At 43.3% G+C, this 23730-nt stretch overlaps 1 protein-coding gene across 1 annotated transcript; it reads left to right on the top strand.

Moving 5' to 3' along the window:
- Positions 1 to 1097: 1097 nt before the first annotated feature.
- mid1 (midline 1) lies at positions 1098 to 23721 on the top strand. Its single transcript, XM_088383599.1, has 10 exons — positions 1098 to 1255; positions 16333 to 17054; positions 19556 to 19651; positions 20618 to 20725; positions 21021 to 21169; positions 21243 to 21370; positions 21914 to 22057; positions 22287 to 22448; positions 22522 to 22729; positions 23004 to 23721. Exons 2-10 carry the CDS (start codon positions 16389 to 16391, stop codon positions 23350 to 23352), a joined length of 2010 nt encoding a protein of 669 aa, XP_088239725.1. The 5' UTR covers positions 1098 to 1255; positions 16333 to 16388; the 3' UTR covers positions 23353 to 23721.
- Positions 23722 to 23730: the final 9 nt, after the last annotated feature.

The raw sequence follows: 23730 nt of genomic DNA on the forward strand, positions 1-23730 counted from the left end.
TCACCCGAGACCCTAAATTCCATCAAAAATGCTGACGCTGTTCCTGCGCAGCATCATTGAGCTGACCATGCAGAGATCCAAAATCCTCCACCCTGATTGATAATAACAAAAAACTTCGGTGCTGTTGAGATTACCGAGTGGGTGTGCTGTGCTGTATTCCCCTTTCGCAACTGGATAAGTGGAGGAAAAAAAAGTTCAGATAAGCGTAACCCTTAAGTGGCAGGCAAGAACACTACAGAAAGAACATATGAAGCTAGAAGTGTGCTTCTTCACTTTCATGGCTGCACAATGCGTTACACAGCCGTATCCAAAACTAACATGGATCCAGACGAATCCGTAGGAGGGGACTTTAGTAACCACATAGCCCATAATATTTTCACGAGATGATGATCTCAAATATAATCGAGTGGACAGACTGCTGTCAATTTCAAAACATTTTTTCACCACTGGAAATGATGACAATCAACAGACTTTTTTTGTTTGTTTATTCTGTGTGCTTTTGTTATAAATATGTATTTTCTTTAAGGATAAATATAGTATTCCTCTGTACTATTTTCTTTCAGTCCCCTACTAATTTTGAACCAAATTCCACCGCCGTTACAAAACAAAAACAAAAAAAAGATCACATGCATAATTAGTGAGTGCATCGTTTGCAAGTGCACAATTATGGTCTGTGACCGTTGGAACTCTCGCTTAGACTTTCCAATCTTGAGGGATGAACAGTGGATTCCTCATATGTGATGTCATTATTGCACGCGTGGGATTTGTGTGCATGAGTCAGAATGTCGCAGAATGAATGATTATTAAGGGGTGGAGGACACCAAAAGCTTTAAATACTTGCTCCCTGTAGTTTCCGGCCTGCTGCCTACTGGCAGCTTCTCAGCTTGAGCTTCATGTCCATCTCCTTTTTATAAACCTCACTTTATAACACGTGTACTTGGTCATGTTTAGGTTGTGATGGCCTGCTGTTCTCGCACTCCACCAAAGAGTTAAAACACTCTCCTCCCCGGAGGCTCTTTGTGCTCCTGTGTAAACCTGCAGTAGAGATGACAGCCAAGTATGTATGAACACACACACACACACACCAATAATGGGAGTGTACAAGAGCAGAGGCAGAACACCTTCCACCTCTTGCCTCCTGCCTTGTTTACCTCCGGGAATCACAGCAGCTGCCACCTAACTCGCCTGCACTCTCTCAGCTCTCAATCCACCAGGGAGGAACACTTACTGTAGCACCGCAGCCATGGGGAAGCAGGTAAGATCTGATTGTGTGTGTGAGAGAGAGCGAGGGGGAGGGGGGCAGTGAGCGAGAGTGAAATACCCACTGGCAGCAAGTTTATACAAATTAAGAGCAGGTCTTTTATCTCCACTTTACAGACTAGCCAAGCTAGTGAGGCTGAGGTGACTGTGAGGGCATAAATCCTCATGCATAAACCCAAATACAGCTGCAGCCCCCACTTCAAGTCTTTTTATATCCCCTAATACTTGGATGCTAATTTATGGAAATGATGACAGCCCACATAAACACTTTAGATGCACTGATGCACAGCCACTCTGGTGGCGCCGCTGTGGTTTGAAAAGGTGCGGCAAAGTATTTATCGTTAGAGGTGTGTGGGGGTGGCGGGACGATTTGGAGGATGTTGAAGTCGGATGTGTCAACTTAAAACAACACCAAAAAAAACAAAACAAGCTCAGGTTTGTTTGTACTTTTGTTCATTTCTGACATGCACGCCAAACTACAGCATTAGTTTGGTTTGATCTGATTCATGCAAAATCGTGTTGGATGCAAAAGTGAATGATAATGTGATTTCAACTGATTATGATTATGACGTGTTGGAATGGATGTGATTTTGAATTGCCTCAATCAGTTGTGGAAGATACTAAAAAGTTATATACATACAAATCCTGACAGAAGATTAAGAATGTCAACTACTCTTTCAATTGAGAAAGTATCAAATGCTAAGATGCTATCCATCAGTATGCTAACATATAACCTCAAAGCAAGTTGAAATGGATTTGACACCTTATGAATTGTCAAGAAGATTTGGTTTTTTTTGTGTGCTCATGTGTCCGAAATTCAACATTATGCAAAATAACCATGAACTATTTTGCCTGTCTTTTTTTTTGTTATTCAGCATCTGCTTTTGCTGCTTCGACTCCACCTCCCCTACCTCTGTTTTCATGACTTTTCTTGATTCTTGGCAAAATCCTCGCTAGCTCTGGAATTATATTTATAAGATACGCTATATACACTCACTACTTACTCCATTGGGTACACCTGCACAATCAAGCGCAGACCTCCGCTAAAGGTGGAAAGATTTCGGTTTGCACATCAACTCGGAATATCTTTCCGAGTTTCAGGTCGGAATATGAAATAAACATAAAACTAAAGTTACACCATTAGTATACATTGGATGTCGAAATAGAGTTTTCCAATATTCCACCCCATTGTGGGTGTAGTGGAGCGAAGACGGCTCATTTGAATACACAATCATTTGCATGACTTTGCCATTTTTAATCTAATGTTTCTATCTCACGTTCCTAAATTCCAATTAAAGGACGAAAAGCGTCTCCATCAGCAGCTGTCGGCTCTCTTGGCTGCTTGTTTTGACAAGGGCGGGAGGGGACGCTCGCTCGCCCTCATTGTCCGAGCCAATAAGTGAGGATGGAAACGAAACGCCCGTGTGCGTGCGTGATAGCCGAAGCGCCAGCTGTCCGGCTCCAGAACATTCTTTTATCAATGACACCGCTGCTGCAAGAGCTCATGGTTAATCCATTTGAAATGCCAGATAATTCCTCACAGGCTGAGGCCAAGGTGTCCCGAACGGCCTTGAAGGAATAGTTTGTCGCTGTGGAGACGGTGTTTGTTTATGTTTGTACGTACAGGGATAATTCATAACACATCATGTCACCTTTAAGACGCCACCAAATAACACATACGGCTTTTTTCAAACTCCGATGTTGCCGCCTCAATTGGCAACATCTGGAGTTATGCCTTCGGACATCGCCGCTCTGTTTTTATGCGTTTATGCCTGATGACGGCGGAACACACCAGATGTTCGCGCCGCTCTCTTTCAGTTGTTGGAGGGTTTGGAGGACAGCCTCACTTCCTCTCCCACAAACATCGGTCACACGCAATAACGGCTTTCATAAATTAACCATAATTGACGCCATATACAACAGAAGATATGAATATAAGAATTTAAGAATGCGTTGCAAAAATAGTTTGGCCTTTCACTGAGCACTCCACAAATGTTTGTGGGATTTTTACAAATCTTAATAATAGAACCTTTTGTTCATTTTTCCTAAATGTCTCAGATTAGGGTTGACCTCCCCCAATTCAGATTTTTTTTTTTTTAGTGGAACAAATTAACTATATCTGTTTAAATATGACAAATGCAGTAAGTTGTTGTATTAAAGATATGAAAGAATTATTAAAAAGAATATAATTGTTTCAAAAGGCCTGAAAGGTTAGTTTGGAATGTAAAAATATGTTATTTAAGTTTAATAATATATAACACTAAATAAAATTATTTTATTAATTATTCCAATTTAATTATTTTGTAATTATTTGAAGGTACAATGTCTATAATCATAGAATATAACAATAATAAAAAACAAAGTCTTATGTTGTGTTTTTGATTTCTAAATCTACTTTTGCATTTAAATTTGGATTTAAAGTGTAGAGTCATTTGCGATAATCACAAGTAATTGTGGATGCATTTCTCTCTCACTGCCTGGCCTTCCCTATCGACTTATGCGATGACTTCATCTCTCCTGCGGTTGCAGTCACGATAAAGGCATCACTCTTCTTCTTGATCTCTTTTAAACACCCCTGAGAAACTGCTGGAACCAATTAGAAAGTTCTCCCAGCAGCAAAGAATGCGGCAGGCGCCTTTCAAAAAGAATCCCTCTTCGTTTTTTTTTTTTTTTTTTCCCCCATTGCGGTTCCAAAAGCTGAGTTGTCAAGCAGTGGAATAATACACCCAAGTCACTTTCACTCTAATTAAGCGTACAACTGCCTTTCCTTGCTCGTTCAAACAAAATGTGTGCTTTGACCTTGTTTGTGTCTCCCTTTGCTCTCTGTGACAGTCTTGTAAATGCAATTCAATCTGACCTTGATGGCCTATAATAAAACCAAGTACATCTGCCCCAGACCCCTTTTTAAGGAAAATCCTTCACATAAATAGATTTATCAACACTGCCCGGGCCCTATTACCGGATTTATACCTGGGTTTTCTTCATGCCAGCAGTTCATAAAAACTAATGTACTGAGTGGGATGACACAAAGACGAGTTAACTGTGAGACATGTAAATTTGTGATGCATGAACGGGAGCAACCCATTTTATTTTAGAGCAGATTTAATTGTTTTTGGTCTCACATTTGTGTTGAATTACTCAAGACAAAATAATATGCTTTAGGCATGAGTGGTGGAGGACTATCACTTACTGCTGGATGGCAGCTAAGTTGTTCAAATTTCAAAACAAACTTCCCATAGGGACTCATGAAAAGTGAATTAATGTGCCTCACAGGCTTCAACTTGATTGACTTAAAAAAAAAAAAAAAAAGACTTTAAAAAGCAAACGTGAACCTTGAGAACAACCGTTTTCCCACCGTCCTTCGAATGTGACGTCTCGCATATTAATGCTTATCCATTCTTTAAAGTTGTCTTTTGAGGGATATTTTTCCGGAACATTTTGGTTTAACTCCAAATTGTGTTACATTTAGGGCCTTCGATTTTGGATGTTGCACTGTATCACCCACAGCGGCGCACGTCTCCTCTCTCGCTAGTTGAAGGCAGCTTTAATGCCATCAAAGCGCCTCGCTGCCGCCGCATGTCGCTCGCTGGCGGGGAAAAGTCAATTACAGTGTGTGTGTAAATTGGCTCGGCTTTGATCGCCCTCATTTATTTCGGATTGTTTGCTTTGATTGCGTCTTGTGGATGCCGAGCCCCACCTTCCCTCCAGAGGGAGGAAAGCAATTAAAATGTTGAACCTGCGTCGCCGAGGAGGAGGGCGCGTCTCGGTCTCATTACTTATTGTCAAGACGAGGGGGGCGGCTCCCGTTAAACGCCCGGCGTCTTGGCTTGAAAAGACACCCTTGATAGCTAAAAGTCAATTAGGCGTCTGAGCATGTGCGAGATCGCCTCTTTCCTCCACTCCCGCCCACCCCCCACCCTCTAATGATGATGGAGTTCCCCATATGATGCACACATGCGACAGCGCAGGCCTAGCCCTGGAGACCGATCCCATCTGTTTACCAGGTTTATGCATCCCCCCGCTTCCCCCTCCTCCCTGCAATAGCTTTATGTTCCCATTTGCTACCCCTTTGTCTTACCCGTGGGGAAGGGCGGGGGAAGGGTGGGGGTGGGGTTAAGGGGGACAGAATCCACGGGGGCAAGTCCTGCGGAAGTGACGGTTCCAAGGCCGCATTTTCCGCTTGCATGAGCCTCCGGCTGTGGCCCGAGGCAGGTTCAGGGTGGGGCGTAGAGGGCGTGTGCGTGTTTTGTTCAGTCTGACATCCATGTGCTCTTGGAGTCGGTGCTGAAGCTGAGGCCGCGCATCACTTCCTCTGTGGATCACGCACATCACAGTACAGTAAGTCAGGCTTCTTTTTTGGCTTGGAAATGTTGTTATTTAGTGTTTGGCTGCGCGGTTGTGCTCAATTCAATGTGACTCAGCCCGCTTGATGTAATGCGCTCCGTATGTATGGTGCAAAAGTCAAGTTATGTTGTTTCACTGGAAAAGGCTGGAGGCCTTCATTTGCATTGCTGGGAATAATATTAAAGAATGTTAGTGGTATCTGACAAATATAACTGACTTCAATGCAGAATTTCTGATGATAAGAGACGGACTGGACGGAATGAAGAAGGATGCGCACGACATTGTGGAGCTACCATGATTGCATTGACTGACTGTTCTCCAAAACATTGATTAATCGAGTCATCAGATAAAAAGTTTTCACAAATAAAATAGGTAGTGTTCATGTGATGTGTAATGAGTTTTGCAAGTTGTGCTGTAGTATCTGTGACTCTAGGTGTGTATGGCTTTAAAAGGCGGGGCCTGGCCTGGTGAGTGACGTGGGTGTCCGTGAATAAGAGCATAGAACTGAATGGTTGTTAATTCCTTGTGCCTATCCTTAACACCTTGTTTGTGGTCTTAGCACAAAAAAAGCAAAAGACTAACTATTGTTCTCCAAAATATTTGCAAATAGTTAAATCCCTCTTAGGTGCTGCTGTTTTGGTTAGCTAGAAGAGTTTGTCTAGAATTGCCCTGAGGTTGGGTATGTAAGTCAGCTGGGATTGGCTCCAGATCCCTGCAAGCTTAAACAGGATGAGTGGTGTAGATAATGAATGGATGAGTGGACTTGCACAAACAGCCATGATGCCCTTGCCAAAATATGGCCACTACGATTGCCACATGCTGTGGCACTCCCCCCCCGCCCCCCCCAAAATTCTAATCTAGTTTATTTCATGTTAGTTTAATTCCTACTTTTGGATGTTTCTAGTGTTTGCATTTGCATTTTTGAAGGCAACCTTTGTACATTTGGAAAAGTGCAAAACATATTGTGTTTGCTTTGCATGTATATGTATCTTGTAGTTATCAGAGGCCTGTCTGATCCCTTGTGAGAGCTTCATTTCTACTTAACCCACATAGATCAAAGTTCACGTAGCTTCGTATTTGCTCTTTTAAAATCATATTTTTCTTCAGTTTCTTTCTGATCTGGTTTTCTGGCCTCCTTCCAGTCTTCATGTGCCAACTGGCAAGCGCGGCATTTTGCTTCAGGCTGCGAGTGGCCTTATTTAAGATCTATGAATATTCATTTGTTTTCAGCACTTTGACAGCCGTGTTATTTATTGATTAGGGAGTATTCTTATGACTGTTTCTCCGTCTTTATAGGGCTTATAATAACAAGCGTGTCAGCGCTCTGATTACAGAAGACGGAATTGTTTTTGTCAGCTTCGGAACCTCTGGATTTGATTATGAGTGAAAATATGAGGCTCTGAGCTCGCCCGCAGTGAGTCTAAGAAAGAAAAAATTGATTTTGTCTGTGTGGAGACTTGATCAAATGTGACACAGTTAATGTTAAATGTTTGGTTGCGCAGGGTAGATCATATTTGTTTTGGTTTGGACACGTAATTGCTGCTTGGACGCAGGAATGCACAGGAATAAAAGTTCTCCAGCCAGACAAACCTGGCGTTGGACCACAGCGGGTGAAATGGGGACAGCTCCCAAAACCGCAAAATACCAGCAGAAGCAAACATTTTTTATTTGAATCCAAAACGGAAGGTGACTTTGGGTTGACCTCAGTCGTAGCGAGGTATTTTGACCTCCTCGGATTCCCCTCTGGCCTCCGTGCTCCAAATGTAAATGTCAGCGCTCTTATTGCACTTTATTGCACCGAAATGAATCTGCCGATGAGATTTTCTTGCCAGTCGTTTCTTCACAGACAATTTATGGATGTTTATGGCTGCGGGGCGGCAACGGTGACACTTTCAAGTCAATTTTCTGCCTGTAAATTATTGGTGGGGGTGACATGAATGAGAAGTGATGTAATGCATGCGGGGTTGTTTTTAAATTGCCAAATTAATAGGGCATCAACCACTTAGGGAGGAAAAACGACAGCACTCTTTCCACCAAGCTTCTCGGTTCAGTTAGGTATGGTAGCCATGTGTTTTTGGTCATTTCTATCGGAGAACACCTTCAACCATCCAAACCGATCAATCTTCTATTTACGATGGATTTTCGGTCGTGGTGATGTTAAAAAATGTCCTTGCGACAGGAAAATCCACCAAAACATCCGGCAAACCTTCGCAATGAACGAACGATGATGCTATCGTACATTTTGCTGTCTTTGCTAACAGTCGCAAATGTTCATCTCCTTGTGGCTTTAAATGTCGCACTTGTAGTCAATGGCACTATTTGAGGAAATACAAAATTGCTACTTTTACAAAAAAAAAACTTTTTCCATCACAGTGCCATCTGCTGGATCTGAAGTTGCATTGCGCCATTTGTTTGTGTTTCTGCTACCCCTGCTGCTTTGAAATCCACAAACATGCTAGGACACTTAAGGAGTCACATCACCAGAGGCCCTTAATTCATTCATTGTTTCCGCGGGGGGGCGGAGTTTCATTGCGGTCACTGGGATCCGAGCGACCCCTCTTCAGGTATTGTGCAACTCCCTAAAAGTGTCTTTACAAACATGTTTTAGTCAGTTCAAATTGGCCCGGGATGCTGCAGGGAGCCTGCCAGTGACAGACAGCGGGAGTCTGCGGCGAGAAACAAACAGGCCGCCGAGACGGAGCGCAAAGGTCCGCCGGTGAAAAGCTCAGAGTGGCGTTTGGCTTCGGCTCCAGGATGCGTCGTCGCTCTTGCTTCAACGCCATGGCAACGGGAGCTTTATGTTCTCTGCTTTCGCTGCCCCTGCTGAGTGTAGAGACTGTGCTAAAAACCACTAAAAGACTAATTGTTTTAAAAGCCACAATTGACATTTTTACTCACTAGTCCCTGTTTAGCGCATACAAGTCTATTATAAATGTTGGTGCAGGAGGTTCAGCTGCCCCCCCTACCCCTACAACCCCTTGCCCACTCATCCCATCTATCATGCTGAGTCCCCCAATGGCCAATTCTTGCTCCTCATCTCCACGTGTGATTGACAGCCTCCCACGGGAAGGAGGTCCTTTTAACGTGTTCTCATGGGACAAAGTTAATGATCCCGGCCAACAAAATAATCGGCCCAAAAAACAAAACAAGAAAAAAGCCTGAGAAGTCTGGTTGAAGCATTTGGAGCGGCCCTGACTTCGTTGAGAGAGGATTAGAGGCAGTGTGAGGAGGCTTTTTTTTGGGGGGGGGGGGGATAGAGCTGAGACTGAGGAGGCAGTTTGCGCATAGAGGAAGTCTCGAGAGGCAAGCTGGTGTTTTATGAGAGGGAATCACTTTTCTGTGCTCATCTGTGGCCTGGCCGACTCACAATCAGGTAAGGGACCGTCTCGTTTTTCTAGCGAGTGTCCCAGTTTTCCTCCGTCACGGTGACCTTTTGCACTCCGCCGCCGTCATCATCATGCTAGTGGTTAATTTACGAAACTGACGCAGTGCCATAACATTGCTCAAAAATCGCACTTGTTTTGAGTGCACTCACTTATGTTTTCATACTTCCATCGACCCCGAGGGCTGCGTTCGGCTTTTATTACACGACACTCTCGGCCGCCGTGACAAGGTCGTTCTGAGTTGTTCCGTCCTAATTCCAAAAGTTACAAAGTGGGTGGGGAGGGGGGAATCGTGCACAGGCTCCAAGCCAGAGTTGAAAACTTCTCCAAACACCATCTCCCTGCCAGTCTTGTTTGACTTGGGTATTTTAATTGCACGCCGCCAAGACATGGCAATCGGCTGCCAACAACTGGAGACAAGTTTCAGACAGTATGTCTCTGCTGTAATGGATCCCTGTGTGCTCTGATTACAGTGGGAAACATACACAGGCCGGCTGATGGACAAAATCCATCTTCTGAATCATTTGTGCTTTGTATCACGTGTAGACTGACCGACAAAGATTAAATGGTGGAAACGATCGATCACTGGTCAATTATGTTTGACAGACTAACTCCCGCCAAAAAGAATGCCTGACGTGAAGTAACTGTGTGCTATTTGGCAAAGCTGACATGGCCAACAAAGAGAAGGATATGATAATCAATAACTAAATCTGCATGTAATGATTGATATTCCTGACCAAGGAAGAGACAGATGGACCCAGTGCTGGGTTAGCTATTAGTTTTCATTTTTAACCAAGCAGTTTTAAGAGTGTGTAAACTGACTCATAAATCATAGGTGTCAAACCCGAGGCCTGAGGGCCAGATCTGGCACGTGATGTTATTTGGTGGTTGTCACATTTCATCATTTTCAAACTTTTCAATACAATTTCCCCAGACCACTGATTTAATCAGACTGCTGCTTATTTATTTTGTGTTATATTAGTGCTTTTTTAATTTTTTCATCACTAATGTTAACACAACAGCAACATAAACCCTTATGGCTCCCTCATCCGTCACTCATGAATACAGATTGCCCCGTACAAGGTCACAGAGCGCTCAGGTCACTTGAGAATTGGTAGAGAGGCGTGGCTCATCCAGGACGCTTTCAATCAATAATAAGTTAATCAACATCAACGACATCCGCTGGCTTTTATAGATCAGACTGTATTCGAATTCAAATGAGATGCCTATCGGGCCTATCATTGCTGTCACAGTCACACAAATGTCAGTGCCGACCTGAAATGTTTTAATGGATTATTCTTCAAATGAAATAATCCCTCACTAGGCGTCAGTATGCCTGAAATTTTTACAAAATTTTTCCGAGTGTCTGTGTCCTGGTGAAAATGTGTTTTATTTTTACTGGAACACAAAATGTGAACATATAAACAACTTCACAGTGATAAATTCCATTAGACGTTCCAACACATCAAGTCCTATTATTTCAAATGATAAAATACTAGTGTCAGCTGTCTGCCGATCAGGCTCAGTGACTCAAGTACCCTATAATTTCCGAGTGCAACGATCAAGGCGATAAATACTTTGCAATTTCAAGTCTATCATCAGTGTCACAGTACATGTTGAGACAAATGTCCCCCCCCTCCCCCATGCACTCAAAGCTGATGTTGATTTGCTTTATTTGAATATGACATAAACATGCTTGTGGAGAGTTATGGCTTCTTTCCACGCTCTGCCCCCTCCTCTCTACTATTGGCCGGCGCTGCGATTCTCAGGCCTGCGTGCCTAAAAGCGGGCTGACACATCGAGAGGCTGGCTGGAAACTTTCGATCCGCCCGCTTGTCAGCGGAGGCCGGATAGTCACGGAAGAGGAGTGGACAAAGTTCACTAAGCCATTCACTCTGTCTCTGCTCTATGTGTGTGTGAGACTCCCTTGCAGCTAGCTCTCTTCCTTGCTTATTGATGGATGCCATCATGACTTGGGTAAGTTGTTTGTGTGCATGCATGTAAACATTGAGTCACCATCAGCGCAAACAGGTTTGGGCCGGCTCGCCTTTACTGATTCCTTGGTGTGTTTTTGATCGGAATGTTTCCCAAAGGGACGCGGATGACTAATCGGGAAGGCTGATGGGGGAACTTTGCAGCATCAAAGCACGACGGAACTTTTCCACCCAGTCAGAGCATCTATTTGTGGAGCAGCATGCTTGTTAAAAAGAGCACATGCATACGGAACTGGAGCTTGTAAATATGTGAAGACTTCCCCCTCTGTTAGTGACCACCATAAAAATTCCTTTATGGCTTTTATTACAAGAGCCTTTCATGCATTACCTGCTAAATGAAAAGTCACTTTTGATTGACACGATGAGGGTTGCCTAAATTATTCCATGCGTGCATCGAACAATTTACATGCTTGACATGAACGCAAGTTGGTACGCAAGCTTTGTCCTGCTAATTGCTTACTTATCTTGTTTGTGTGAGGAGGAATGTTTGACATCTTCCCACGGGAGTGTGTTGTTCCCTTTGATGGCCTCTTGGACAGGCGTTGCCGTGGAAACGCATGTGGGTGTTCTTTAAGGAGTGGATATTAAGGTCACAATTTGTGAAATCTGCAAGATTGTGGACCACCACGGGTGCAACGGAGAAGTAGTGGTTGGTTAGCACGTCTGGTCACAGCTTTGAGCTTCTTGGTTTGAATCTTTGTGATGTAGGTTTGGTTCATTGAAGACTCTTAAAAGAAAGATTAGCTTCGGAAGACAGTATTATGAGAAAATATTTTGGTTTTGACATTTTTTGGATACTTAGATGTTTGAAGTGGAATTCGGAAATTGGAATTAAGCAGAAAAATCAGAGTATGGCTATTTTGCCACTTTCTGTCGTCCAAAAGGAATTGATTCAAAAGATGGATGACTCTTGCTGGCTCCAATGTTTATTACAGTACTTTACATTTGAACAATATTGCCACATCCGTGTAAAAGCCCAGAGCTATCAAATCAACATGCCAAAGAAATGAATGACTCCAGGACTGCAATGTGGTTTAATAAATCCCCGCGTATTATAGCAATCCACAAATATCGCGCAAACGGGTCCCCTGTGGTAGTACTCCTCCGCTCTTGTCTGACTTTTGGACCAGGGTCGGCAGCCAATTGAAGTTGGATCTAAACAATTCATAGCTAAATGTCAAATCCTGCACTGCAGGGTCTACAATAGTTGTAGTTATTAAATGAGCCACACAGTGGTGCACTGTGACTATTTTCTGCATGGTAACCCTTGCTGATGTTTGCTTTCTCCAAATTGAAGTGTGTTGCTGTAACAAAAACAACAGGTTGGAAGTCTCATTGTTTAAAACAAAAAAAAAAATGTTCCTTATGGTCTGGTGCACACATGGTGTTTTCCTCACTGCTGGCACGTGCCAAGTCACACTCAGGAAATTTGTGCAGTTGACCTCAACTACAAGCAAGGAATGTAGACCAAGATTGTTTGGATATAAAATTAAAAATAGAACCACGGTGTTAGGATTTTTCCTATATTATATTTGTAATTTTGTTTATACATTGTTTGCAGTGACTTGGAACAGGGCATCCAAAAATAACTGGATAATGACTTTAAAGACATTATAGTGTATTTATTTTCACTTTAGCACTATTTGCACTGGAATGGAATGTGTTTTGCTGTTTTTAGTTTGAATCATGCTTGTAATGTAACTTTTTTTTAACCTATGTTTACATATCACAAATTCCATGGACCTTAAGTGGAAAGCATTCAAGTGTTCTTTAAGTTTCACTTGCCATTTGAAAACATGACCTTTCGTGTCTTGTTTTGAGATTGTTGGAGATGTAAATTCCTGGTATGCATGTGTGCTGACTTTCAAGTTGGGTTTTTTTTGCACCAATTTTCTCTTACCAGAACCACCACAAAAAGTTAAGAGTAGTTTGCTTTCAACAAAGAAACTGATATAGGCCAAATGCCTTTGTTGTTTGCTTGTTGATGCGTCTGCACTTTTATCCCCACACCCATGGTTTCCATGGCAACGTTTCATGCAAGTGCTTGAACCCCAATTGTAAATTCTGGTTGAATAGATTTTGCAAATTTGGAGTAGTATCCAGTAGTGGCAACAATGAGGCGGACCGGTCAGGAAGCAGGAAGTGTGCGTCTAATCTCAGCATTGCGTCGGGGAGCAGATCAGGGTACATTTGTCGCTCTAATGAAGCGCTTTGCCGGGCTAAAGCCGTAAATCACATTATAGGCCTGAGCGGGCCGCGGCGGAGCGTGGCGGCTTCGTGGTGCACCGGCAGGACCGCGGGTTGGTCACGGCCGCGCTCATTACCTGTAATGACGTTAGGTGTCTTCCCCGAAAAAAAAAAGTGGCTGCGAAGCGCTATGCTTTGCGGCTGTCATTAATGGCTGATAAAAGGCCGCGTCCAAACGGATTAGAAAGTGCTTGAGCGAGAAATTGTCTCCCTATCTTTTGACATTGTCTTCGTTTGATCTCTAAACGAGCCATTACTTGCTCATCAAATCAACGTGCCGGTGATAAGTTCATTTCTTGACAAAGCTTCACGCGTTTGTGCCGAGCGGTGCGTAACTACTGCGATGGCAGTCACGCTTAATTGTATGTCAAAACGTATTAGCATTATCATTTAAGCAAAAATAATTTCACCTTAAAAAAGCAGATTCAAACTTAAGTCGTTGTTTTTTTAATTATACCGGTTTGACACTGGAACGGCCTTGCTTGACCTTGACTGCTTGCTTTACCGTTTTTTGGTGCCGTATGTTTCGTAGGTTGACCGGGTCCGAATGAGGTTGTGATGTCACTGCCTTCTGATTGGGTGACAGAGCTGGACAGGTATAAGGTGTGCCTGTCCTGAACTTGTTGCCAACCAATCACAGGGCATACTGGATAGTCACAAACAGTCATACTTGAATGTTTTTTGAAATGTGGTGGGAAGCCGCAGTTCCGGGAGAAATCCTAACCGAAATTCGAACCCACAAACTCTCAACTGTAGACCGTGGATGAAAGAGATTAAGTCAAAGGCCCATTCGTCATTCCCAGGGAATGTCACTAAGATTCCCATGTCGGTCTCCCAGAACTACTTAGGTTTTGTTTGAATTTAGCGTAGCTTTTAATATCAACTGAGAGAGTGTGTGTATGTGTGTGTGTTTTGAAGCCGGAAGAGGAGTCACTCAGGGGACAGTCGATGAGTGGCGGAGGCATGGAAAGCTGACGGCAAGCTCCACTTGAAGGCCGACTGGGATGTGGCAGATGATGTCATGTCATGTCAGCTTTGGCTCGGTGTCGATCACCGGGAGAGAGTTTAGATGTTGCAAGTCACCGGCATTGTGTTTCCGAGCCATTTGTTTCGGTTGTTACGCCGCTCCGGATTGTCTTTCGGATTTGTTGGACATCTCAGTGTTTGCCGGGTGGATCACGGGGGAGTTTTGTCTGACTTTTTGTCAACGTGACTCATGTGCTTGTCTACACCTCCCTGGTGAATAGCACAACATTGCATGGAGTTTGATGTGGAGCAGTTATGATGCAAGCAAAACGCAGTCCTCTGACTGTATGAAAACGTTTGTAATTGTAGTGCACAGTATTTATTTTGTGGGAGTTTGCCTTAGTTTCTTCTCTGAATCCAACTGAATTAAATTCTTGATCTTCTTGTTCTTCTCCTTGTTCTTCTTCTCCTTCTTCCTCTTCTTCTTCTTGTTCTTCTTCTTTTTATTCCTTTTCTTCTCCTTGTACCTTTTCCTCTTCTCAATTTTCTTCTTCTCCTTCTTCCACTTCTTGTTCCTCTTTTTGCTCCTTTTCTTCTTGTTCCTCTTCTTGTTCCTTTTCTTCTTCTTAGTCTTCTTCTTGTTCTTCTTTGTGATTGGATTCTCTCTATATTAACTGCAGAGTTCCTGGAAGAATTTTTGTCCTCATCTCCGTTTGACACAGCATTGCATTGTTATGCAAAGGTCAAAGGGACACCAACCGACCCACACAAAGGAAAGCATGACACTGATATGAGCTGCTATCACATAAAAGTAACCTTTTTAGCTTATGGGCTGAGCCCCTCTCTTTCTCACTCTCGCTTACTTTCGCTCATACACGTACACGCACACACGCACACAATAACACAGGCGCACACGCTCCTCTTCCAGTATCGGCCATCCCTCCGGCTGTAGGTGGAGCTGGAGCTTTCCTGGAATTGTCGGGCAACTTTTCCTGTTGTGCTGGCTCCGGTCTCGCTCAATCAGCTCTGCGGTGGGATTCAGGGGAATGTCGGTCTCGGGAGTCACAGCCATGCTTCCCAGCCCGCCGACGATGCCTCCTCCGCTCTGGTGGATGTGATTTTTTTTCTACCCGTTGTGGTCAAAGGTCTTCTTCCTTCTGCAGAAATGAATCGGCGGTGCGAAACGGGGCGGAATCCATCGGTGGGTCAATGGCAAAGTGTTGCACAGATTTGTGGTGTTTTTGGAGAAATTTGTAATCCGGCATGTGTTTGTTATGGAGTTGTTATATTTTCTGTATTTGGGCAGCAGAAAACAGTTTGGTGAGACTCCGTTACTCCACTTTATATTCTGTAAGACCTAAGTTGAAGTTATTGATTGGCTGGCATGTCACCTGAGCTTCAGCTTCCGCTATACGCATGAAAGTGACATCACCAGTTTAACAATCCCACACTTGTCAACTCATGTGTGTGTGTGTGTGCGTTAAAGGAACCAACATGCTCCGAGGTAATTGCTCTCTACTTCCCCACTAATGCAAGCTTTTGAGTTCTTCACACATAATGAGCGGGTATGTCAAGGATTCACCCCCCGCCCGTGGAAATAGGGGTGGGGGGGTGTGAATGGTGGAAGGTCAGAGGGTGCGCTATGTCCACTCACAGCTGGGGTGTCTGACCCGGCCCGGGAACAAAGGAGTCAGTGTGTGTGATAGTGTGGAGCTCACGGAGGCCCGAGCCATCAGCAAAGCGGGCCAATCCGCTTCTGCTTGACTGAGCTGTCAGTCCCCGCCGCAGCATATGGTGAAGGATGAAAGGGGTGAAAGTACTTTAGCCGAGCCAAATTAAAAAGGCTGATGATCCAGTTAAATGGCAGGAAGGCAGATGTGTTGCCGTGTTAGACACCGGTGGCAAAATTCTGCCTTTAAAATGGGAACAATGCACGCTTGTCAGTAGTAATGTATTTTAAAGTACAATACAATTCAAACAATATCCAAGTACAAACCGAACAAATCCATCCATTTTCTGAACCGCCTTCCCTCAATAAGGTTTTCAGATTTGGGTTACTTTAGGTTCTTTGTCACAATGACACATGTACGTCCGAAGTTTGAAGTCATTGTAATATGAGCGTTCCTGTATGTGTGCAGAAAGCTGAGCGGCTTCCCTGGATTTCGCTGCCCTCTCCTCTTAGTTTGGCTTGAAGATGGAAACATTGGAGTCGGAGCTGACATGCCCAATTTGCCTGGAGCTCTTTGAGGACCCGCTTCTCCTGCCTTGCGCTCACAGCCTTTGTTCCAACTGCGCCCACCGCATCCTGGTGTCGCAGTGCACCCCCAGCGAGCCCGTCCAGTCCATCCGCGTCTTCCAGTGCCCCACCTGCCGCTATGTCATCAACCTCAACCAACGAGGCCTAGAGGGACTCAAGCGCAACGTCACCCTGCAGAACATCATCGACCGCTACCAGAAGGCTTCTCTCAGCGGACCCAACTCGCCCAGCCAGCCCCGGCGGGAGCGAGCAACCCCAGAAGGCGGCGCCATGACTCAGCCCGGAGATCGGGTGCAGTGTCAGTTCTGCGAGCAGGAACCGCCCCATGAAGCCGTGAAGACCTGCGTTACCTGCGAGGTGTCCTACTGCGACGACTGCCTCAAGGCCACCCACCCCAACAAGAAGCCTTTCACGGGCCACCGCCTCGTGGAGCCCCTGCTGGACTCCCACATGCGAGGGGTCATGTGCGTGGAGCACGAGGACGAAAAGGTCAACATGTACTGTTTGACGGACGAGCAGTTGATTTGCGCCTTGTGCAAGCTGGTCGGACGACACAGGGACCACCAAATCGCCGGTCTGGGAGACCGATATGACAAACTCAAGGTGAGGCGCCTTTAAATCCCTAAAAATACATTTGACACACAGGAAGTCGGTTTTCCCGCTTTATTTATTTGCCATCCAAATTTTTTTTTCAAATACATTTCACGGTAACTATTTTTGCTCACGGCAAATGAATATTTTCATGGTAGCATATTGTTATGACAAATTATTGTCTTAATGGCACTGTATATTTTTAAAACTTAATACATCACGTTCATTGCTAAGCAGTGTTTAATGGCAAAACGCTATATGAGTTTGTTTTCATTTAAAAAATTCACACAATAAATTTAGTTAACAATCTTAGCAAAAAAAAGTTTTTTAAGTACTTATTATAAATTGGTTTCAGTGTAAAATTTACTCAAAAATACTTTACTCTCTTCAAAGTGTTCATTTATTTCTCTAGTGGGAAGAAATAGACTCGTTTTGGAGTAAAATGTACTCTGCAATTTACCGTGTAGTGTTTTTATGATAAAATGCATTAACGCATTTGCTTGTCTCAATAAAATTTAAAATGTTTTCTTTTTGCAAATATTGTTTTCAAAAATAACCAAACGGCACATTTTCATAGCAAACTATTGTTTCCAAAAGTATTTTTTGCATATGGAGTATTTTCATGATAAAATATCAAGTTTACATTGAAAAAAACAGGATAATCTTTCTGATTAAAATAAATAAGGGGTTTCTCTGCAGCATTTCCGCCATATTTATTGTTGCCGTACTTGCCATCTTTTCAGAATGTGACACTTCGCTGCAGGGGTTCAGCTGTAAGAGCTGATGCACTCCCCAACCCTGTTGGAGAATAGTCTTTTTTTTTTTTTTTTAAATGTCAAAGCTTCATACACTCACCAGACACGTGGTACACATTTAGTAATGTGATCCACGCCAAGATCTTCAAAAGCATTCTTGTCTTTACCATGCTAACTTTTGATTGACCCTGGCAGCAAAGACTTTAAGCTTATCAGATTTTTCAGATGTACCTAATGTTGTGTCCGGTGTACATGTGCAGGCCACTGTGTTCAAATCCATCATTTAATGAAGACAATGGCAAAAAATTCCACATGTTGATACGAGATAAAATTCCAGAGCAGGACGGACACACATCAGGCTATATAGGAAGGAAGACCAGCCGCAGTGAAGGTGTGGACCACAAAATGTGGACAAAAAAGAGAAAGATTTTTTCCGCTCATCAGAACAAAATGATTTTAGGAAAAGAGATGTCCATATCGGACGGCTGTTCAAACAATATGAAGGAATTGCATTTACCGGGGAGGACGTATTGCCGGCTCACTAGGAAGAGGATATGCTCGGGCTCACTCTCCTTGCCGTGTTTTTCTATTGGCTGCCCTTCTCTCTGTTTATTTGAATTGCAAGATACTTCCACTTGACATTTCGGCTCAGATGTTGGAAACAATCAGCCTCACTTTGATGGATATTGCTATTTTGCCATATTCACCTTTTCTCACTGCAGCTCAGCGTCTTGAATGGCTTTTCGAATCCTTTCCCTCTTGCGCATGAATAAATCATATGTATTGAATATAAAGCCCATTTCAGCTCACTCTCACCTGCGCTGAAGGCATAATGTGCATTTCAGGGTTGCTTTTTCTTCACTTATTCGTTTTCTGCCGTATGCTTTTAAACAACATGAGCACACCTGCACTAGCTGATGGTAGCCAATGCAAAAATAATTTTTTGGCTGACAACGTCAAAGTGACTTAGTTGTACATCTGGCGCCATCCATTTCCTAAAGTGCTTGTTCTCATTAGGGTCACATGGGCGAGAGGCGGTGGACTGGTTGCCACTTCGTGCACATAAATTAAGCGCCCTAGAATAAAACTATGTCACGGATGACAAACATTGAGATTACTGTCTATGCCCGAGAGGTGAGTCGCTTCTAAAAAATTAACATGATTTTGAGGTGTGCGTTGAGATCATTTCTCGTTGATACTGAGCAGCAAGGACGGATCTTAGTTTTACGTCACCACGATCTTCCATCCAATTCTTACGCAATTCTTCTCAGTCTAGTTTCATCTTAATCCTCAGGTGTCTATTTGAACACTTATCACGCCATCTGCAAGTCGCACCTTATTACCATTTGAATCTTACTGTACAATATATCGCTCCATTTAGTTTTATGTAATGACACATCATAAATCTTTAATTCAGCGGCGATAATGTATCATAATGGGAGAGTCGTTATGGCAGCCAATTACAGCCAAGATATGAAGTTGGAGACATAAGCCTTTGATCGCAGGCGGTGATTAAAAGGGCCGGGGTTTAGTTAGACAGATGCTCGGATAAGCTTCACGGCCTCAGCAGGCGGCGTGATGGCTTCTTTGGCACGTCATGACGGTTGGAGGCCGTCGTACCAATCAGCGGCCATTCCTGTTCTCTCTCTCGCTTAACTCTGCTCCACCATTTATTGCATTCAAAGCGTAGTGTGGGGCCAGAGTGTAATTAAATATTCTCTTTAATGCTGTTGGTTTCTGTGGCTTTTTTCCCCCCAGCATGCCTTGGACACCAACCTTAGCAATCTCATCAAGAGGACCAGTGAGTTGGAAACTCTGATGGGCAAACTCATCCAGACGTGCCAACACGTGGAGGTGAGGCTATTAGCGGTCAGGAAATGGTGGCTTTACATCATCATCAAACACTCATTAGCCTGTAAATCTATAATTATCGCCTACAAGGGCTCAATGCTTGAGGTGAGCGTTTTATTTTCAGTTACAGATAGTTAGTCTGTCAGTCAGTGAGTCAGTCAAACGGTTTGAATCAGTCATAAGAAGAGAAATTAGAGGAGAAAAACAAGAGATCATATTTTTTGAATTTTTTTGTGCGTACTTCGAGAAAATGTAATGTAATTATTGGCATTGATTAATTAAAAGTTTGAATTGGTCAAAAAAATGTGAAATTAGAGGAGAAAAATAACAAATATAATTTTTGAATAGACTTTCCATGTCATCGTTCTATTGAGAAGAATATTGCTGCCCACTTGTGCCAAAGTGGAGCTCTACTTGCTTGCACTATACTGCATCTCATCGGTGTCAAACTCAAGCCCCGGGGGCCACATACAGCCCGCCACATTATTTCACGTGGCCCGCAAAGACAAATTGTGCCTCAACTTTTGTCAATACAAATCGTCCTCACGTTAAAAAAAAAAGATATTACTGGGAATTTTTAATACATTCATCCTTTTAAAATATTTGAACAGTTTTTACTAGTCCCTGATTTCAAAACTAATTACCAGCAACTAGCAAATCAGTTGAAAGTGACTAAACAATGCCTTTGCTGGTTGAAAAGTAGCGCACTCCAGTTTGCCCCAGATACCCGAAGACAATATTAATTTACAATAAATTCCACACGAGTGCGTAGACAAGCAGTTTTGTTTATATTCATCTCCCTTGTGTTTACCTGAGCTTTGTTTCGCTGCACCGTGAAATCAAATTGCTTATTTGTAGTTTAAGTGAGTCAACCCTCTTGTGTGGGATTTGTATAGGCTTAAAGTACACTTTACTTGACGACACTCCATTACTGACTGGTGATTATCTGGACTTGTCTCCCGTGTCCAGATAAATGCATCCAGGCAAGAAAACAAGCTGCTGGAGGAGTGCGACCTCCTGATCAATATCATACAGCAGAGAAGGCAAATCATCGGTACCAAGATAAAAGAGGGAAAGGTACGGTTTGTCACTTTTTATATCTCGATAACCCTATCCGTTGAAATGTTGGAATTCAACAGTGGCGGCCATTGTTGTTGGAACGCTGTTGTAAAAGATGAAAAACTAATGGCTACAAAAGGCCAAATAAATATGAAAAGAAGCACCAAGGTTGAAAACAACCTTTGGTGTGATGGAAGTTCAAAGGCAGAAAATTGATCTTCCACACATGGCAGTTTTTTTTCCAATGCTATTTTCTATTCATTGTTCCTGAGTAAGCCTCATTTTGGTGCATTTTTCACCAATCGATTCCCAGACGGTGCGCCTGAGGAAGCTGGCCCAGCAAATCAGCAGCTGCAAGCAATGCGTCGAGAGGTCCGCTTCGCTCATCGCTCAGGCCGACCACACTTTGAAAGAGACTGACCCCTCTCGCTTCCTTCAGTCAGCCAAAAGTGTCTGCGAGAGGTCAGTGGACAATGAGAGTAAAAAAGTTGATGAAAATTGCAGAGCCTGATTATCCCTCTTTGACATCCTCCAGAGTCTCCATGGCAACGGCATCTTCACAGATCTTGCTACCGGAAATAAACCTGAATGACACATTTGATACTTTTGCTCTAGACTTCACAAAAGAGAAAAAAATGTTAGAAAGTTTGGATTATCTCACAGGTGAGCGTTTTTACTTTTGCTTGCTTTTATGTGGAGCCGCGTTCGTTTTGCTTAGCTTGATTAAAAACAATCGAGGTTGCTGGTTTTCCCAGTAGTTGGGGTTTTCTCAAACTGTTCATCTTCTTACCTCATTCCAAAAATATAATTGCGCTACCTAGTGGAGATGTTGAGGAATTACAGTTTTACCAAATTAAAAAAAAAAAAATGGACAATCATTTTGTGAAAATGAACAAAACCTCATCTCAAGCTCCGTAATCAAACTTTGCCGGGTACTAAAAACAACACAAAAAAGGTCATATGCTCAAACAACAACAAATGTTTGTGTCTGTGAATTTAGCTGCCGGGTTAGTGACTTCATCTGAATTACACTTGTTAGGCATTAAACAAATCACAAAGACCTGATGCTAATAAGTGCCGTCTAATCCCTGCGACAAATTGCTTTTTGTTTGCTATTTTTACCCCCGCGCAGAGCGAAGCCTTTGATGATAATCTCCAAACAACATTTGTCGTTGTTGTTCTATTTTGTTTTCTTCCTTGTTGCAGCGCCAAATCCGCCAGTAATCCGTGAAGAATTATGCACGGCTTCGTACGACACCATCACGGTTCACTGGACGTCAGATGACGAATTCACTGTCGTGTCCTACGAACTGCAGTACGCCATCTTCACCAGCCACACCAATGTTGTCAGTAAGTCAATTTTTATTTTTTATTTTTTTGCTTGTTGATTGTGTTTGTCCTCATTTTGTGTTGTTGCTGTCAGTGTTCTCTTGATCACTTCTAAAAGTTTGATGACAAATTGTGTTCTAGTCATTCAATGCCTCCCTTCTGAGTGCAGCAGCGGGAAAATGTGAGGAGAATATGTGAATGGGAATTAGATTCTTACTAGATTGCCTTCTGCCTTTCTTATGTTCCGCAGGTTTGTGCAATTCCGCTGACAGCTGGATGATTGTCCCAAACATCAAGCAAAATCACTACACAGTGCACGGGCTCCAATGTGGCACCAAGTACGTCTTCATCGTCAAAGCCATCAACCAGGCCGGAAACCGCAGCAGCGAACCGGGCAAGCTCAAAACCAACAGTAGGTCACTTTTCAAATATTTCCCCGGCCAAGATTCCCCGGCGTCAAAGCCCTTTGTCTCGATTTGTCCAAGGTCAACCGTTCAAGCTGGATCCAAAGTCCGCTCACCGAAAATTACGGGTGTCCCACGACAACCTGACTGTGGAAAGGGATGAGACGTCGTCCAAAAAGAGTCACAGCCAGGACCGCTTCAGCAGCAACAGCAGCTACGGCGTCACCGGCAATGTTTACATCGACAGCGGCCGCCATTACTGGGAGGCTCTCATAGGAGGAAGCACATGGTGAATACTCGCAGTCCGGTTTAAAATCAAAATCTGTCATTTTTAATTCAATGTTTTGTGTTGGGACAGTTAAGCAAAAATTAGCAACTAATTAAAACGGAATATTTTTCATGACAATGTTTTTGTTTGGAGGACAAGTAAAAAATAGGCACGTTAGCTTCCATAGCTGTTGCTGTGTCTTAGCTCTGGACGTAGTATTGCTATATAATGTGCAGTGGAAAAGCAAAACTGTTATTCTAGTCATTCTTTTCTTTTCCTCTTTTCCGTCATGGAGGTTCGCAGTGGGTATCGCCTACAAGTCGGCACCAAAACACGAGTGGGTGGGCAAGAACTCGGCCTCCTGGGTACTGTCCCGTTGTAACAACTCGTGGGTGGCCCGTCACAACAACAAGGAGAACCCCTTGGAGCCCTCGCCCCACCTTCGCCGACTCGGCGTCCTGCTCGACTACGACTCGGGATTCTTGTCATTCTACGACGCCGTGGGCTCTCAACACTTGCACACGTTTGACATCCCCTTCGCACAGCCTGTCTGCCCTGTGTTCAACGTGTGGAACCGATGTCTCACTATCCTCACTGGACTGCCCATCCCAGACCATCTAGAGGGAAGTGAGTCGAGCAACTGACTCGCTGGACGTTTTTTGTGGACGCACAATAAATGACTGCTTGTTTTTCATGCAATCTTTTTAATAAGTTTAACAATTTGCGTTTCTGAAATTATTTTCAGGCATTTTACTTTGCACATGTATGTACATTATTCTGCTGGAGCATTTTTAAAGGGGATACCTACTGTTTTAAATGACTAAAATATTTTAAATAGGCTGCAATTTTTTTTTACTTAATCTTAATTTGCGCATTTGTATCCATGTGATGGAAAAATGTTTTTTGAGGAATCATCATAGTTCGAAAGTTGAGAGCTGTGTGATAAATCTCTATTTTTCAGCACTTTGAGGAGGAAAAAAATGACTGCCACAATAAAATGTATTTCTAAGTCACTTTCAAAG

This window comes from Syngnathus floridae, chromosome 8, assembly GCF_059516105.1.
Source record: "Syngnathus floridae isolate MCC-2025c chromosome 8, RoL_Sflo_1.0, whole genome shotgun sequence".
Taxonomy (NCBI): Eukaryota; Metazoa; Chordata; class Actinopteri; order Syngnathiformes; family Syngnathidae; genus Syngnathus; species Syngnathus floridae.